Genomic DNA, 17,152 nt, shown 5'->3' with positions numbered 1-17,152 from the left:
TCCATTCATAGGTAGGGTTGACTGGTAGTCAGGTGTGGTGGGCCACGGATGTGGGCATTGCCTTCGAGAGGGTGGAGGAGGGATTTGAGACAGCCCTCAAAGACTACAACAGAAAACAGGTAATGCTAACACACTAGAGTAAGATATTGTTACGATGATGGTTGAACATACTTGTTGGTTTGTTCATTGATTTTTGCTGGTTTTCTAGATTACACAGCTGAACTCGCTTATTCATATGCTGCTCGGAGATTTAACTCCTGGAGACAGACAGAAAATTATGACTGTCTGTACTATTGACGTCCACGCTCGAGACGTGGTCGCCAATCTCATAACTCAGAAGGTAATGCTGATACTAGACCTAAGTTTGTTGAATGAGTTTTATGCAAACAATTAGACCTTCCTGTTGGTATTACTGTACGGGTCTCTTAGGTGACAGCTGGACAGGCATTTGCATGGCTGTCCCAGTTACGCCATCGCTGGGATGATGAAACCAGACACTGTTACGTTAACATCTGTGATGCCCAGTTCCAGTTTAGCTACGAATACCTGGGGAACACTAACAGACTGGTCATCACTCCACTCACTGACAGGTGCGCGTACATATTGCACAATATGCTGCCAATACACATGCATACAGATTGTACACATTATTAAAGATGTGTCCTTTAAAGACAGTGATTTGTTTGGACAGGGTGAAGACAGACATTATTAATAGACTCCTTTTCATCAGCAGCAACAATCAGGGTCACCATATGCACTTAACACCTAAGTCCTCCAGTGAAGATGTGTAGTGGTTGAAAGTGGGTAGCTCCCATGCAAATAGGAGTAAATGTGAGTGTAATTAAGGAAACAAGTTCGTCGTCAACCTTGTGTGATCAAATTAAGGCAAAAAACACAAACATTGGTCGCTTGTATATGACCACATTATACTGTATATTATTCAACAATAGATAAATACATATTACACTGTTGCTTTTATACCATAGTTTACAAATACACAGGTCCACTCAGTTCAAAGTTATTACATTGGTTACTCCTGTTTTTTCTTAAATATGTTTTAATATCTTAACCTCTCTTCTGTTAGGTGTTACATAACCTTGACCCAGTCCCTCCATCTGACTATGAGTGGTGCCCCCTCAGGCCCAGCTGGTACTGGTAAGACTGAGACTACTAAGGACCTTGGACGCTCCCTGGGTATCATGGTTTATGTTTTCAACTGCTCAGAACAGATGGATTACAAGGTAGCATGGACTATGCAGATGCTCTCTGTAGTGTCCATGTATGTCACATTTACTTCATTTATATTGTCATTTATATTAATTCCACTCTCGCTCTCTCTTTCTCCATCACATTTCTTCAGTCCATAGGTAACATTTATAAGGGTCTGGCTCAGACAGGAGTTTGGGGATGCTTTGATGAGTTTAACAGGATCTCAGTGGAAGTGCTGTCTGTGGTAGCTGTGCAGGTCAAAACTATACAGGATGCTGTACGCAACAAGAAGCAAAGGTAGATTTGGAAATAATGACATGCATCATAAACTATCCATATAATTATTCAGCCTTTTTTCTGCTAATCTAGACTACGATTTCTATGCACCCATTTAGTAACCTGAATTGGTGCTGTGTGTATATAGGTTTCATTTCCTGGGAGAGGAGATTGAGCTGAAGCCCACAGTGGGAATCTTCATCACCCTGAACCCTGGTTATGCTGGCAGGGCTGAGCTCCCGGAGAACCTCAAGGCTTTATTCAGGTCTGATATAAGAGAGCGAATGAGGAGATATTACGTGCAAGAGTTACCTGCCGTTAAAGGTGACTAATTAAAAACAAAAATGGTTTGCTAACTGTTCAGGCCCTGTGCCATGGTGATCCCAGACTTTGAGCTGATCTGTGAGATCATGTTGGTTGCAGAAGGATTCATAGAAGCTCGTCTGCTGGCACGCAAATTCATCAGCCTCTACACACTTTGTAAAGAGTTGCTGTCCAAACAAGTACGTACATAAAACCAATTTGTTAAGACACAGAAGGTACTATAACTATCCCATGGGCTATTTTAGGATGAGTACACACAGTCTAAAAATCTAGGGTGAATGTTAATGGAAAGAGAAGAAATTGCACTTGGATTATCATTTGAGCACAGGCCTCTGGTTGAATTAGGCTAACAGCATCTTTACAGGGATCAGCAGTGACTTTTGCTTCTAACTATGATTAGAAATACAATATCCAACACCTATATTACTAAAAATCAATTCAGCTTTTGGTTCTCTATTTTTATTGTAGTGCAAAGAAATGCACTAAGCGGTGCTCTGACATCTTTTCCTGAATTTGAAATGTGGTTTGCCCATACATGAGATGCTGGCTGTGTGGCTGGCTGACAACACTACACCCTTTTTATTCATATTCCACTTTCATCAAACCGTTTTTGTATAATATGGTAAATATATTGCACAATATATGAACAAAAATATCAGGTGCTCTTGAATACTCTTACCATTCTTTCACATTTTTCATTTTCACTATAACTGTCAGTTTAATTACCCTATGAGCTGATCCTTGTAACTGCACAATTAATGTAGGCCTCCTAGACTTACACTAAGTGTTCTCTACAGTATTGAAATGTATGAATAAAACAATTTAATATAAAACATCATATATTATCATGCTTGTTTAATACTTGCATAACTTTATTCCCTTTATCTGCCAGGATCATTATGATTGGGGATTAAGGGCCATCAAATCAGTCCTGGTTGTGGCAGGATCCCTAAAAAGAGAGGATCGTAGCAGGCCTGAAGAGCAGGTATAGATCAGTCTTTTTCATTGATATGTGCTGTCATTCACACTGAATCATCTCATATCTAGTGGATATAAGACCTCAAATTTTAGTTAATAAGTGCATTTGCATTACAACATCAGAACTGTCATTTTCTCCCTAGGTGCTGATGCGGGCGCTGAGGGACTTCAACCTGCCTAAGATAGTGACCAGTGATGTTCCCATATTCCTCGGGCTGATCAGTGACCTGTTTCCTCAGCTGGACGTGCCCAGGAAGAGAGACCCTGAGCTGGAGAACGCTGTTCGCCAGTCAGTCAGTGAACTGCGTCTGCAGCCTGAGGAGAACTTTATACTTAAGGTGTCTCATTTTAAAATTATACTGAAATGGAAGTACTCCTCTGCTCTGTGAAACTAATTAATTTTGTAGTAGCGGCACCAAGGGGTTTTTGTATGTCTTTTTGCTACAAAAAAAAAAAAGGATAGTGAGGAAGAAAAAGCTGTCTTAGGATTGCAGGCCAATGTACATATATAAATATATAACTATGATGAATAAAACACAGTTCATCAGTGTGTTTACAGCAATTTATACTTGAGAATTATAGTTTGAATTGCAATTTTTGAATTAGGAGGTTACACAGAACTTAATTCATTTGGGTACATCAATGAAGACTTAGAGTACATATATTAGGTCAGTGATTTCTCAGAAAGAAATGTAAATGCATAAATAATAATATTTATATGACCAGAAGTCAAGATTTGGGTAATGTTTTTGTGTCTACAGGTCACCCAGCTAGAGGAGCTGCTGGCTGTCAGACACTCTGTGTTTGTAGTAGGCGGACCAGGGACTGGAAAGAGCCAGGTTAACTTCTGTATAACTGCTGTGTCCGTGAAACCACATACAAAATAGTATTTGTCCGTGTATTTCAAAGCCACTTTATATAACTGGTGGCTTATAACCCATGTCCTCGCAGCCAAATCACACACGTTTTTAAGGTTGAAACTATACTGTTACGTTTGGGGATTTTTGTACATCTTTAATTTAATAAGCATAGAAGAGGTGTCAAGCAAATTTACCATCTCTACAGTCTTGGGTTGACACTGCCCTGCTGCAGAGTATTGCTATCTAGAGTGAGAAAGTCACCCACAACTAGAGTCAAGGAAGAGTTGAATTTCACTGTTCTCACAGCTATTATTATCTAGAGTGATAATAAGAGATTTGCTTTTTTGAAAAGACACAGTGCACATTGTGTCATAAATGTATGTTTATTCATCAGATCTTGAAGACTCTCCACAGAACCTATGCAAACATGAAGATGAAGCCTGTATGGAGTGATATCAACCCTAAAGCTGTGACTACCGATGAGTTGTTTGGATACCTGCACCCTGCTACCAGAGAGTGGAAAGATGGTGAGGATTATACAAGGAATTTAATAAGAAATAAATGATGATGCAGGGAACCAGTGTTTTTTTCCAATTAGGTCACTGTAAAGCAGGAGTAATTTTGGTGCTAAGACCATAATTTATTCCCAAGCCTCCTCTCAGAATTAATTAGAATTTATGAAGTACTATTTTCTGGTTCAGACTTAGCTCTCCTTTGGATACTTTAGATTTAAACATTAAATGATAGTTTGTGACATATTTGTCCCAGTGATGGCTTGGTACCAGGACAATCAAACAATTGATACACCACTGTATGTTTTACTCTCCGCTTTATTTTAGGTCTGTTCTCCTCTACAATGAGAGAGCTGACCTCAGTGGGCCATGATGGACCCAAATGGATTGTTCTGGATGGAGATATTGACCCTATGTGGATTGAGTCACTCAACACAGTTATGGATGACAACAAGGTGAAAGTACATCTTTGCTCTCTGATAGTGTCCTGTTTCTATTCCTCTAATGCTTGTTTTTGTCCCCATACAAAAAATGAGTACGAACATTTTGGTCAGTGCCAGTCTCTTTAGGTTTTGCAGCTTTAATATATATTTGAACCCAAGCTGCTCAGTCTCCAACAAACCTAATTTTTCCTCTCCTCTGTTCAGGTACTGACTCTTGCCAGTAACGAGAGGATCAGTTTGTCCTCCTCCATGCGTCTGCTGTTTGAGGTCTCTCATCTGAAGGCAGCTACTCCAGCTACTGTGTCCAGAGCAGGAATACTCTATGTCAACCCACAGGACCTTGGCTGGAGCTCGTAAGACACTAACAAACGCACATTTAAAATCATGGAATTCTATTTCTTCACTTTTCTGAAACTGTATTTTGGTTAAGCAGTGCTATCTTTGGTGTATTTTTAGTTATGTGACAAGCTGGATAGACACCCGAGAGGCCCAATCAGAACGAGCCAACCTCACCATTCTCTTTGATAAGTATGTGCCATACTGCCTGGAACAAGTCCGCTGCAACCTGAAAACCATCACTCCCATACCAGAAAACAGCATGGTGCAGGTGAGGACATGCTTATTTTTTATCTTAGGCCAAAGAGTCTTAATCAGAGTGTCACATACCTTTACATCCTGTCTTCTCAGTGTTATTCAACCACTTGTTGAATTTCTATGTTGTGTTCATATGTTACTATGTACTGTCTAATCAGTTGTTGCATTTCTTTGTTTTGCTTAATCAGACACTGTGTTCCTTGTTGGATTGCCTGTTGACAGAGAACAACACTCCAGCTGACTCTCCCCGAGAACTCTATGAAATCTACTTTGTCTTTGCATGTGTCTGGGCCTTTGGCGGGGCTCTCTTCCAGGATCATGTGTGTGGTGACTGAGTGTTTGCTTGCAGAACTTATTGGAATTACTAACACTTTACTTTGCTTATAATTAGTTAATCATGTTATTTCCTGTTATTTGTTTTCCAAACACCCATTTCAGCTGAATGACTACCGTGCCGAATTCAGCCGCTGGTGGTCTAAAGAGATGCGAGCTGTGAAGTTTCCTTCCCAGGGTACCGTCTTTGACTATTTCATAGACTCTGAGACTAAAAGGTTTACTCCCTGGAGCGAGAAGATGTTGCCATTTGAGCTGGAACCTGATGTACCATTACAGGTGTGCATGGTTTTGCACAAACAATTACTGTAAATTATATTTACACTCATTATTGACCACATTCTGGACAAGCCCTTTAGTCAGGTCATGCGATATCTGTTTCAGATGGTGCTGGTCCACACCCCAGAAACTATTTGTCTTACCTACTTCATTGACCTGCTGCTCCAGAGAGGCAAACCTATCATGTTAGTGGGCAATGCAGGAGTGGGCAAGACCATCCTGGTGTCTGATAAAGTCGCCAAGTTGAAGGAGGACTACATGGTGGCCAAAGTCCCATTCAACTACTACACCACATCAGCCATGCTGCAGCGTAAGAATCACAGGAGAAGAAAACAAACATTTTTCCGATGGCTGTGTGCAAAAATGAATGAATTAATAATTAAATTGATTCTACAAAGGCTTTTTATATGTTGTGCAGAGAAGAAAGTTAGATTATATTATATCTTGACTTTATCTATTGATGTCCAAAGGGTCATGGTATTTGTGCCATAGTCACTGCTGTTTCTACTAAATTATTTCTAAGGAAGGACAGGGTGTAAGTAGAATACTTCATCTCCTTTTTCAGATGTCAAAATCTTTGTATATACTAAATATATGACTGAATACATAATGTGAATAACAAAGGCTACATATAAGATTTTGACCCTTGATGTAGCATGTGTCACAATATATTACATCTCGTAATAGTACATTATTGTATTTGCCTATTAATAGGTGTTAAATTTCAACACTCACTGCAGTACAAGCATGTTATTTTGACTAGTTGATTTATTCTTGTATTTTTAATTTTCTTTCCCTGGTGCAGAACTGAGCACCAATTCCGCAATTCAGAACTGCAATTCACACATTTCTCGAGTTAAGTCAGTAATTTTCTATCATTTTCATGGACTGTCTTATTCATTATATGGACCTCAGGTGTCCTAGAGAAACCCCTGGAGAAGAAAGCTGGTCGTAAATTTGGTCCTCCTACCGGCAAGAGACTCATCTACTTCATAGATGACCTTAACATGCCTGAGGTGGACGTTTATGGGACCGTTCAGCCACACACACTCATACGCCAGCACCTTGACTACAACCATTGGTAAGACTGAGATACACATTATGGACACACGCACACGGTCAAAGCCTTCATACAGCTGAAAACGTACTATGCAGCTCCATACTGTGTGTAAAAACATGTACTGTACCGTGAATACAGGTTGTACAGAATGTGGTGGCTGCTTGAAATCTAAATAATCTAAATAACTTTTTAGGTATGACAGACAACGGCTGGCACTGAAGGAAATACATAACTGCCAGTATATTACCTGTATGAACCCGACCGCTGGAAGCTTCTCTATCAACCCCAGACTACAGGTACAGACTTGAATGCACTCAGGTACATACAGTACATTTATCAGCATTTCAGTTTCCCCTAAAACAGCGTTCCATCACCATGACATTCATCATAATAGTTACTTGATACTTTTTAAACATTGTTAGGTAATACATTTGCCATAATGAATATAAACAAAAGACAAAATCAGTTGTGAAAACAGGAAGCACAGAAATGATAACTGTGCTTAATTGTAGTCCTTCAAAATAAAAAAACAATAAATACATGAAATCAGCTCATTAATAGTCAGATTTCAGAGGAAGCTCAGAAGGTAATTTTGGTTTTGTGAGTCCAAGTTTGGACCAGCCACAGACTCCTGATGGCAAATAATTCTTCATTCTCCCTGTTTCCATTCCAGAGACATTTCTCAGTGTTTGCTGTACATTTCCCGAGTGCTGATGCATTAGCTACCATCTTCTCCAGCATCCTGTCAGCTCACTTCCTTCATGGAGGATTCAGCTACGGCGTCTCTCGCTCAGTCGGAACTCTCATACAGGTGCATCTACAGTATCAGTGTAGCATTTGTCTACATTAAAACCTGATGTTACTCTTTGAGCCCATTGAAGCAAACACAGGTCAATGAATCAACCAATACTATATATCCATGACATTGCCCAATTGTTTGTCTATTTCAGTATCTATCCAACCATTTCTGTATCTCTCTTTTGATATTGCTCATCCAGGCAGCTATTTGTCTGCACCAGAAAATCAGTCAGAACTTCCTTCCCACGGCCATACGCTTCCATTACATCTTCAACCTGCGAGACCTCTCCAACATCTTCCAGGTAACACATGCATAGTCATTCAAAATACTTATAAAAACATCAGCTGTCAAACTATATTTTCCTGTTTTGTGGGGATGGTAATGTGGGAAATAAACTTCAATATAAAGTGTCTTTAATCTCATCATGTGGTATTTACTCTATGTGACCTGGTGTGTAGGGCATCCTGTTTGCCCTGCCGGAGTGTATCCGTTACCCCATTGACCTGGTTCATCTATGGCTCCATGAGAGCTCCAGGGTCTACTCTGACAAACTGATGGAAGAAAAGGATGTGGAACTCTTCAATAAAATCCTGATGGACACTGGCAAGAGATATTTTGAGGTAAGAAACTAGGAACATCTTTTATCTTTAAAATTTTTAAAAATGTAGCTTATTAGACAATAAACGTCCTTTTACAATCAACACATCAACCCCTTGTGGCATATCCAAGAATGTAAAAAACAGGGATGATATGTCTAGGCAAGAGCTTGTTACACTGTATAGCTCAAAATAAATGGTCTATTTCAAGTCATTGAAGGGCTTTTTACCTGTGGCACGTTCAGCATTTTCTTGTGTTTTTCATATCTCTTTCTGACTATTTTTTCCAGGGAATAGATGAGTCCATCTTTATCCACCAGCCTTTGGTGTACTGTCACTTTGCCCAGGGAGTGGGAGAGCCTCGCTATCACCAGGTAGACACGTTCATTTACACACAAGCTAGTCAGAGCTATTTCGGTTTGCACTTTGTGTTGCTCCTTTCAAGCATCCATTTATTCTTTATTAACTGTTGTAGTAAAAATGGGTGAGTTTAATTGTTTTTGACTTAAATCAATTTAATATATGGATTATCTCACATAGTTCACACATTCAAAGACCTTATGGCACAAATTCGGCTGTCATGTCTGATCTGTCAGGAAACAAATGAGGATGAATGCACTGTCATTAGCAAAATAATTGCCTTTCATTTCTTTATGGGCTTTGAATTGAAAGTTAATCAACTCAAATCTTGATAAGAACTTAATTTCATTATGTCTCTGGAAGTAACCACATAGTGAGTTGGACACTGTTACCCTTAATCAAGAGAGTCAACTTCATTTGTTTATTTGCCTGTCCTGTCAGGCTTCAGACTGGGAGAAACTCCAGAAGACACTGGCTGATGCTCTGGAGCATTATAATGAGCTGCACGCTGTCATGGACCTGGTACTGTTTGAAGAAGCTATCCAGCACGTGTAAGCCACACACACAGACACATGTATGTAAGCTGCAGTAAAACACATACTGTCTGCTAATATGCATAAGGATGGGTTTACACAAATGAGCACATATGCAAACCACAGACCGTACACACACTATTAATTCTGGTGTTTATGTTCAGGTGTCGTATCAGTCGTATCCTGGAGGCCCCGTACGGTAACGCACTGCTGGTGGGGGTTGGGGGCAGCGGGAAGCAGAGTCTGTGTCGGCTGGCTGCCTTCCTCAGCATGCTGGAAGTTTTCCAGATCACTCTGCGTAAAGGCTATGGCATCAATGATCTTAAGGTAAATACGCATTTAAATACACACATGCACGATAGCTACAAACTGTTCTTTTCTTCTATTTCCTACTTTCACTTGTTTTATTTGTTGACATATTTATGTATTCTTTGTCCCTTTTCTGCAACCCCTCATATCCAGAGTGATATAGCAGCATTGTATATAAAGGTGGGGGTGAAGAACATTGGGACCGTGTTCCTTCATACAGATGCGCAAATTCCAGATGAACGCTTCCTGGTGCTCATCAACGATATGCTGGCCTCAGGTTTGGCTACACTGACCTGGGACGAGAGTCTTCCTTTCTTCTTTGATAAGCAAAGGTTTTCTGCTCTAGTGTATTAAATCTAAAGAATGAACATACTTTCTTCTAGGGAAAATCAAAGACCTTGTGTGTGAGAATTTATAGTGTCAAAGCCTCTCAAAATTAAATTCTAATTCTAAATTCAGCAACAGTCTACAGAGTGAAAATTTCATCAGCTAAATTTAATTTCCATTGTCTATTTGAACAGAGAGCAGAGAAGGTACATTACAAAGACTGGTGACATATAAGAGTGGCTGGTGAAACAACAGACCTACCCAGACTCCAGCACTAAATTATATTGTATTATTTTTCATTAATGGGATGGGACATGTATCTGATTTTAATGCAATTTATATTTTGTGTTCTGTCCCAAAAAAAAGTGTCACAAATGACTTTTTGAGTATTAGCAGCTAGCATACAGCACATTGTCAGCAAGCAAAATAACTGAGCCCAAATGGCATTAAATGGCATCAACAACTGAAATAGGATCTGGAGCATTATATAAATAGGAATAAATATATACTCTGAGTCTGCATTGTTTGTGTTATTTAGGGGATATACCAGACTTATTTGGTGATGAAGAAGTGGATATTATTGTGACATCCATCCGTATGGAGCTCAGAGGACTAGGACTCATAGATACCAGAGACAACTGCTGGAACTTCTTTATTGAGAGGATACGAAGACAGCTCAAGGTCTGAAACATCATTTATTATGTAATATTAAAAATGTAAGATATGCTATTAAAGTAAAATATGATAGCGGCATTTACACATTTTACCAAATCATCAACTGTGAAATAAGTCTGCCGTCACCCTCTGTCCTCCAGGTTGTCTTGTGTTTCTCTCCGGTGGGATTCACGTTGCGGACACGTGCACGAAAGTTTCCAGCACTGGTGAATTGTACAGCAATAGACTGGTTCCATCCCTGGCCGCAGCTCGCCCTGCAGTCTGTCAGCTCTAGTTTCATAGAGAAGATACCTGGACTGGAGGTAACAACATTCATCTAGTATTCATATTCACTTTCTTGTACCTGTCAACTGCTTCCTCTGCTCTTTGGAGTTTAAGAATACAAACTTTTATTTTAAATAGTGGAAAAGTAACGTGGAAATGTAGGTAATATGCCAGTCATATTCATAAATATGAACAAACTAAATCATTGTGTCACAAGTGAAATATTATTAGATATGACAGTATTATTAAGTTTACTATCAAAATGCTAAGCCGATATCCATAAATCTTTGTGCGTGTTCATCCAATGCAGCAAAATGTGAGGGCATCTGTCAGTGGGTTCATCTCTTACACCCACACTAGTGTCAATGAGGTGAGTTATTACAGAGCACTATGGGTGATGACCACACTTGACATCTTCTCTGACATCATCTCTCAGTCTCTTGGTTAACTACACTACCCAGGTGAGTGTCAAGTACCAGCAGAATGAGAAGCACTTTAACTACACCACCCCAAAGAGTTTCTTGGAGTTTATGAAGCTGTATGGCAATCTGCTGGGGAAAAAACGCACAGAGCTGGCCCAGAAGATGGAAAGATTAGAGACTGGCCTACAGAAACTGCAGTCTACTGCCTCACAGGTCAGATAACATGCACTGTGCTGACTGAATACATGCCAAATGTAGCTAACCTACCAAAAAAAGTCTCTCAAGCTCTTATCTTTTTGTGTGTTTGTTTGTGTCAGGTGGAGAATTTGAAAGCCAAGCTAGCAGTGCAGGAAGTGGAGCTGTGGCAGAAGAACACAGATATCGAAGCTCTCATTGCTAAGATAGGACAACAGACAGACAAGCTGAACCAAGAGAGGGCTGTGGCTGACGCTGAGGAGCAAAGGGTAAGCCTCTAAAGCAGCAAAGGAATAGACAAGAAGCCCTGTATTTCAAAATGACAGCACATTTTGAGAGAGCCCCGAGAAAAGAGAGAGGAGGAGTAATAACATTAGACAGAAATAAGCCAAACCTGCAACATCCATTCAAAGTACGTACGTGACTTTTTTTGATTGTTCAGGTGGCAGCAATTCAACTTAATGTTACCAAACAGCAGCAGGAGACTGAGGAGGATCTGGCCAAGGCTGAACCCGCCCTACAGGCAGCTAATACAGCCCTTAATACACTGAACAGGGTAAAACAACTGAACACACGTAAACACAGAACTGAATCCTTTCACCACAATTGATTTATTTTATTTCATATAATCAATTTTATAGGTGCCCATCGCTAGCGGTGCAAATAAACAGAGAAAACACATTACAAGGTTGTCTCCATTCCCACCCCCCAAATCAAAGTGTGTGTGTGTGTGTGTGTGTGTGTGTGTGTGTGTGTGTGTGTGTGTGTGTGTGTGTGTGTGTTTGTGTTTGTTTGTGTGTGTGTGTGTGTGTGTGTGTGTGTGTGTGTGTGTCTGTGTCTCACATCCAGTTGAACCTGACAGAGCTGAGGACGTTCCCCAACCCTCCAGCTATTGTCACCAATGTCTCTGCAGCCGTTCTGGTGCTTCTGGCTCCCCAAGGCCGAATCCCCAAAGATCGCAGCTGGAAGGCGTCCAAGATGGTTATGAGCAAGGTGATATTTTACAGTGACATCTTGTAGTATTTCTCAGATTAATGGCTTCCTACCACAAAGCCAAAGAGTCCATCACAAATAAATTCCCTGAGCTGCTGAAATAACATTGTTTCACGTATAAAATAATTTATAGCTGTTTTATTATTGTCTCTTGTCTGAGCTGCCAACAGAACTGAGAAATTAATATTTATGTTTATTGTGTTTTCAGATATATTGTAAACTTGTATTGACTTCTGGTATTTTACCAACTGAAAATCTTCTTCGCTGATCCTTGATCACCCTTTTCATAATTTTCCTATTTTACTATTAGTCTCTGTTACCTCTACATAACCTCTATATTTTATGTTCTGAGAGCTGCTGCTTTCTTGGCCAGGACACTCCAGATTAAAAAAGATTTTTAATCTAAGCAAGACACTTTTTGGGTTAAAGAAGGTTACATATAAAACTGAAAAAGAGACTTTAGGAAACACTTGTGTTACGTAAGACAGTTGCCAATACGGTGTGTAGCTGTGCATTTTTATTTTATTGTATTTCTCAATTCCCACTTGTGATGTTGAATTCAAAAACCCTGTAAAAGTATTGTACAGAGAGACTACGATATGACACCATTTTATTTAATCCACACACACACACACACATACGTCTCTGCACACAAATGCACATCCAGGTGGATGACTTCCTGCAGGCTCTTGTGAACTTCGACAAAGAGCACATCCCCGAGGCCACAGTGAGGTGTGTCAGAGACGAGTACCTCAGTGACCCAGAGTTCAACCCTGAGTTTGTACGACAGAAGTCCTCAGCTGCTGCAGGGCTCTGTGCCTGGGTGATCAACATCATACGCTTCCACGAGGTACCCACATTTGTACCAACTGTCACGCATATTTAGTGTCACCCAAGCTAAGCCCCTATGTGATGTTTTTCACTGTACAGCTCTATGTTCTGGTTGTGTGATGGGTTATTTTCTGTTTCCCAAACTATTGTGCTGTCCTGGATAGATTTTTGTAAGTACAACTCTATCTTCTGTTTATTGTAGGATTTTAAATATGAAGTGTACGATATGTATGAAATTTTATGAATGTGGTGATGAAGATGAGCTGAATTCTAATCTTTTTTTTTTGTTTAATATCTTGTAGATTTTTAGTACTCATGTTGATGCCATTCATGATAAAAGATTATACTAGAAGCAAGTGTTTGCATGTGTGTGTATGTGTGCTTGTTGTGTCACCAGGTGTTCTGTGAGGTAGAGATGAAGAGGATGTGTTTGTCTCAGGCCAATGCTGATCTGGCCGAGGCTGCTGAGAAATTAGAGGCCATCAGAAAGAAACTTGCCGTAAGTCTGCTTAGATGATGGTTCCTTTCTTTTTCTTTGTTTCCTTTGTCTGTCATTCATTGTTTCTTTATTTATTTATTTATTTCCACAGGTCTTACTGACTTTTATAGTCCAGTTGATAATCTGTACATTACGACCATACACTTCTCCTGCAACAGTTTCTCTATGACTCCTACTTCCTCCTGTTTTTTTTAATAGCACCTTGAACTACCAGTAATTGAATCCCTTCCTACGCCCATTCTAGACAAAGGTTAATATGTGGTTTGATGCTACTATTTTTGTTTTTTGTTGTTGTTTTTTTGTTTGTTTTCATAGTTTTTTTGATTTCTGTTTGTTTTTCTAACATTTACAGAGGATTAACAGTCACAAGTCATCGTATTTTTGTCCGTTTTTCTGTTCCTCTCATTCTCAGGAGCTGGACAGTAGTCTGGAAACTCTGACAACAGCATTTGAGAAAGCCACATCAGAGAAACTACGCTTTCAGGAAGAAGTCAACCGTACCAACAAGACAATAGAACTAGCCAATCGGCTGGTCAAAGGGCTTGAGGTGAGCACAGCTGCGACCGTTAGATCAGTTTGGTTCGTGATATGATTATGATTTGTGAAAGTTGATTTCTGATATTTTATATTGTCCAGTGTTTCATACTATATTTCTATTTTTATGCTTTGCCTATAGTATTGAAGTATTTTGGCAATAATAAGGTGCTCCCCTCCTGCGTGTGTGTTTGTGTGTTTCAGAGTGAGAACGTGCGTTGGGCCCACTCAGTGGCTCAGTACCATGAACAGGAGGAAACACTCTGTGGGGACGTCCTCCTAACTGCAGCTTTCATCTCTTATGCCGGCTCTTTCTCCAAGAAGTACAGGAGAGAGCTGCTGGACAGACTCTGGATGCCGTTTCTGCGCAGCCAGAAGGTCACATTCTACAAAACACTTGCTCCCTGAGTCATCCTACTATGAAAAAATATTTTTTCTAAAATCTAAGGTCTGTTTGAAGATTTGCTGTGATAATCTGCCATTCTGTTGCTCTTTGCTTTTCAACCACTTTTCCCTCCCTCTATATTTCCCTCAGCTGCCTGTCCTTATAATCCTAGATTCTTATTTTGCTCGTGTCTCCATATCATCCCTCCATCAGATTCCAATCCCCATGACAGAGAGCTTAGATCCAGTGTCAATGCTGACTGATGACGCAATGGTTGCTCAGTGGAACAATGAAGGCTTGCCAGGAGACAAAATGTCCACTCAGAATGCGACCATCCTCACTAACTGTGAGTAGTGGCATTAAATATATCGCATCGCCATGGGATTAACAGTCCCTTTCTCACAGGCAACACAAACAGCGCAGTGCTTGGTTCACTTTAATGTACGGGCTAATCTCCATGTGTGGGTTGTGTGTGTATTGCTTTAGGTGAGCGCTGGCCTCTCCTCATTGACCCTCAGCTGCAGGGCATCAAGTGGATCAAGAGCCGCTATGGCAGCCGCCTCAAGGTTGTCAGCCTAGGGCAGAGAGGGTGAGCGTTTTCTTGTTCCAGGATGACCAGCCTCAAGTTGTCATAAATGTTTTCAACATGCTGCTATACTATACTAAAAACATATCCTGTTCTCTTTGTGGGAAAGCTTTTACTGCGAAACAGCTGTAGGAAGTGTTGAAGTGTGCTTAGCAGCATTCTAGCCTAGGAAACACCTGTTATCATCAGCAGTTGTCTACTACAGTTTTTCTTCAGCAGTGCTATTATTTTCTCCCTCTGGTAGAGCTGACATTATTTATGTAAATGTACTTTTTTCATTTTAATTTAACATTCCAGTTATGTAGATGTGATAGAACAGGCTGTAGTGGCGGGTGACACCGTCCTCATTGAGAACCTTGAGGAGACCATTGACCCTGTTCTCGACCCTCTGCTGGGACGGCACACAATCAAGAAGGGCAGGTAACACACAAACACACACGTGAGCATTGGTAGACAGCGTACAACTGAACAAAACAATCATGTGTTCCTCTGCAGATTCTCTCATCCTCTACTTTTGCTCCTCTTTCTTTCTCACTCACTCATAGATGTATAAAGGTTGGGGACAAGGAGTGTTTCTTCCACCCAGGCTTCAGACTGATCCTACACACTAAATTGGCCAATCCTCACTACAAGCCAGAGATTCAAGCCCAAACCACCCTCATTAATTTTACCGTGACCAGAGATGGACTGGAGGACCAGCTTCTGGCCCAGGTGGTGAATCAGGAGAGACCTGACCTCGAGCACCTCAAGGTGGGGTAAATTAAGTTCTTCTTTCCCTTCATTACATAGCCAATTTGTTCAATTTTCTTACAACATAATGCTCTTAAACGTGTATACCAGTGATTATCAGTGTTTTCTTATTAAACTATAAAGTATAGTAATGGCAGTGGTAACTAAAAGTACTTAGTTTTTAGTTTGGGTTCAGTTTGGGCTATTTTTTAATTAAATGCCTGTATAATCTTCCCTGCAGAGCGAACTGACCACACAGCAGAACATGTTTAAGATTGAGCTGAAGCATCTGGAGGATGAGCTGCTGACCAGGTTGTCTGCTGCAGAGAGTAACTTCCTGGGTGACAACATGCTGGTGGAGAAGCTCGAGACAACCAAGCAAACTGCTGCTGAGATTGAGATGAAGGTAACAGGGGGTTGGAGCTAACAGTTTGTGTGTTCTTATTTGTTACAGCATGGACTGAATTTCACAGTAAGTTCACTTGTTTTTTATCTTTTATGCCCCAACATAATCCCTCCCTATTTCCTCATGTACTCCACCTTATTTGTTCTATCTCTTTAATTCATTCTTCTGTGTCCTTGTCATCCCTCACTCTCAGGTCCTGGAAGCTAAAGTTAATGAGGTGAAGATAAATGAAGCTAGAGAACACTATCGTCCTGTTGCTGTCAGAGCATCTCTTCTCTACTTTATCATGAACGATCTCAACAAGATAAACCCCATGTACCAGTTCAGCCTCAAGGTAACCAACCAAGTTGAGAACTGACTCACAGTCCAGAAACTGACAGTTTGGATTAGAAAGAAGCAGACGCTCATTCTTATTTTCTCCGGTTCAAATCTAATACAGCAAACACATCACTTCAATTTTTCACTGTCTGTAATGTCACTAAATACCTCGTGAAGATCACAGGCGATAAAATCTGCATAACCAGTGATGAAAAACATATAAATTAACATAAAATGTGGTATTAATGCAGTGATCACAATCAACTACTTAATAAATAATCATTTCCCCCAAATCCATTATTCCTCTTGTTCTCAGGCCTTCAACGTGGTTTTCCACAAAGCGGTTGAAATGGCAGAGGCCTGTGAGGACGTGAAGAGCAGAGTGAACACCCTTATAGACTGTGTTACCTACTCCACCTTCAACTATATCAGCAGGGGACTATTTGAGAGAGACAAGCTCACCTTTACTGCACAGCTTGCCTTCCAGGTGTGTGTGTGTGTGTGTGTGTGTGTGCGTGCATGC

General features: G+C 40.4%; 1 protein-coding gene across 4 annotated transcripts in view; it reads left to right on the top strand.

Annotated features, from left to right (window-relative positions):
• Nucleotides 1-17,152, top strand: part of dnah9l (dynein, axonemal, heavy polypeptide 9 like) — a 36,920-nt gene that overhangs the window by 13,924 nt on the left and 5,844 nt on the right. For all 4 annotated transcript variants that reach the window (XM_040142981.1, XM_040142983.1, XM_040142982.1 and 1 more), the window contains 45 exons: nucleotides 12-119; nucleotides 209-340; nucleotides 430-590; nucleotides 1,085-1,241; nucleotides 1,361-1,506; nucleotides 1,634-1,750; nucleotides 1,850-1,988; nucleotides 2,702-2,794; nucleotides 2,931-3,125; nucleotides 3,549-3,626; nucleotides 4,042-4,174; nucleotides 4,487-4,614; nucleotides 4,807-4,955; nucleotides 5,059-5,209; nucleotides 5,385-5,516; nucleotides 5,635-5,808; nucleotides 5,914-6,118; nucleotides 6,724-6,889; nucleotides 7,062-7,164; nucleotides 7,542-7,679; nucleotides 7,867-7,968; nucleotides 8,126-8,287; nucleotides 8,554-8,637; nucleotides 9,065-9,174; nucleotides 9,321-9,483; nucleotides 9,619-9,742; nucleotides 10,331-10,473; nucleotides 10,608-10,769; nucleotides 11,042-11,101; nucleotides 11,193-11,366; nucleotides 11,471-11,617; nucleotides 11,791-11,904; nucleotides 12,198-12,341; nucleotides 13,009-13,191; nucleotides 13,337-13,342; nucleotides 13,570-13,671; nucleotides 14,084-14,218; nucleotides 14,410-14,583; nucleotides 14,804-14,936; nucleotides 15,077-15,179; nucleotides 15,474-15,596; nucleotides 15,722-15,926; nucleotides 16,147-16,311; nucleotides 16,505-16,645; nucleotides 16,946-17,116. In XM_040142981.1, the coding sequence (XP_039998915.1) occupies nucleotides 12-119; nucleotides 209-340; nucleotides 430-590; nucleotides 1,085-1,241; nucleotides 1,361-1,506; nucleotides 1,634-1,750; nucleotides 1,850-1,988; nucleotides 2,702-2,794; nucleotides 2,931-3,125; nucleotides 3,549-3,626; nucleotides 4,042-4,174; nucleotides 4,487-4,614; nucleotides 4,807-4,955; nucleotides 5,059-5,209; nucleotides 5,385-5,516; nucleotides 5,635-5,808; nucleotides 5,914-6,118; nucleotides 6,724-6,889; nucleotides 7,062-7,164; nucleotides 7,542-7,679; nucleotides 7,867-7,968; nucleotides 8,126-8,287; nucleotides 8,554-8,637; nucleotides 9,065-9,174; nucleotides 9,321-9,483; nucleotides 9,619-9,742; nucleotides 10,331-10,473; nucleotides 10,608-10,769; nucleotides 11,042-11,101; nucleotides 11,193-11,366; nucleotides 11,471-11,617; nucleotides 11,791-11,904; nucleotides 12,198-12,341; nucleotides 13,009-13,191; nucleotides 13,337-13,342; nucleotides 13,570-13,671; nucleotides 14,084-14,218; nucleotides 14,410-14,583; nucleotides 14,804-14,936; nucleotides 15,077-15,179; nucleotides 15,474-15,596; nucleotides 15,722-15,926; nucleotides 16,147-16,311; nucleotides 16,505-16,645; nucleotides 16,946-17,116 (6,135 nt within the window). The remainder of the gene's footprint in view (nucleotides 1-11; nucleotides 120-208; nucleotides 341-429; nucleotides 591-1,084; nucleotides 1,242-1,360; nucleotides 1,507-1,633; nucleotides 1,751-1,849; nucleotides 1,989-2,701; nucleotides 2,795-2,930; nucleotides 3,126-3,548; nucleotides 3,627-4,041; nucleotides 4,175-4,486; nucleotides 4,615-4,806; nucleotides 4,956-5,058; nucleotides 5,210-5,384; nucleotides 5,517-5,634; nucleotides 5,809-5,913; nucleotides 6,119-6,723; nucleotides 6,890-7,061; nucleotides 7,165-7,541; nucleotides 7,680-7,866; nucleotides 7,969-8,125; nucleotides 8,288-8,553; nucleotides 8,638-9,064; nucleotides 9,175-9,320; nucleotides 9,484-9,618; nucleotides 9,743-10,330; nucleotides 10,474-10,607; nucleotides 10,770-11,041; nucleotides 11,102-11,192; nucleotides 11,367-11,470; nucleotides 11,618-11,790; nucleotides 11,905-12,197; nucleotides 12,342-13,008; nucleotides 13,192-13,336; nucleotides 13,343-13,569; nucleotides 13,672-14,083; nucleotides 14,219-14,409; nucleotides 14,584-14,803; nucleotides 14,937-15,076; nucleotides 15,180-15,473; nucleotides 15,597-15,721; nucleotides 15,927-16,146; nucleotides 16,312-16,504; nucleotides 16,646-16,945; nucleotides 17,117-17,152) is intronic.

The sequence above is a fragment of the Xiphias gladius genome, chromosome 14 (assembly GCF_016859285.1).
Source record: "Xiphias gladius isolate SHS-SW01 ecotype Sanya breed wild chromosome 14, ASM1685928v1, whole genome shotgun sequence".
Lineage (NCBI taxonomy): Eukaryota > Metazoa > Chordata > Actinopteri > Istiophoriformes > Xiphiidae > Xiphias > Xiphias gladius.
Note: the sequence above shows the minus strand (reverse complement) of the source record. Positions and strands in the feature narration are given on the sequence as shown.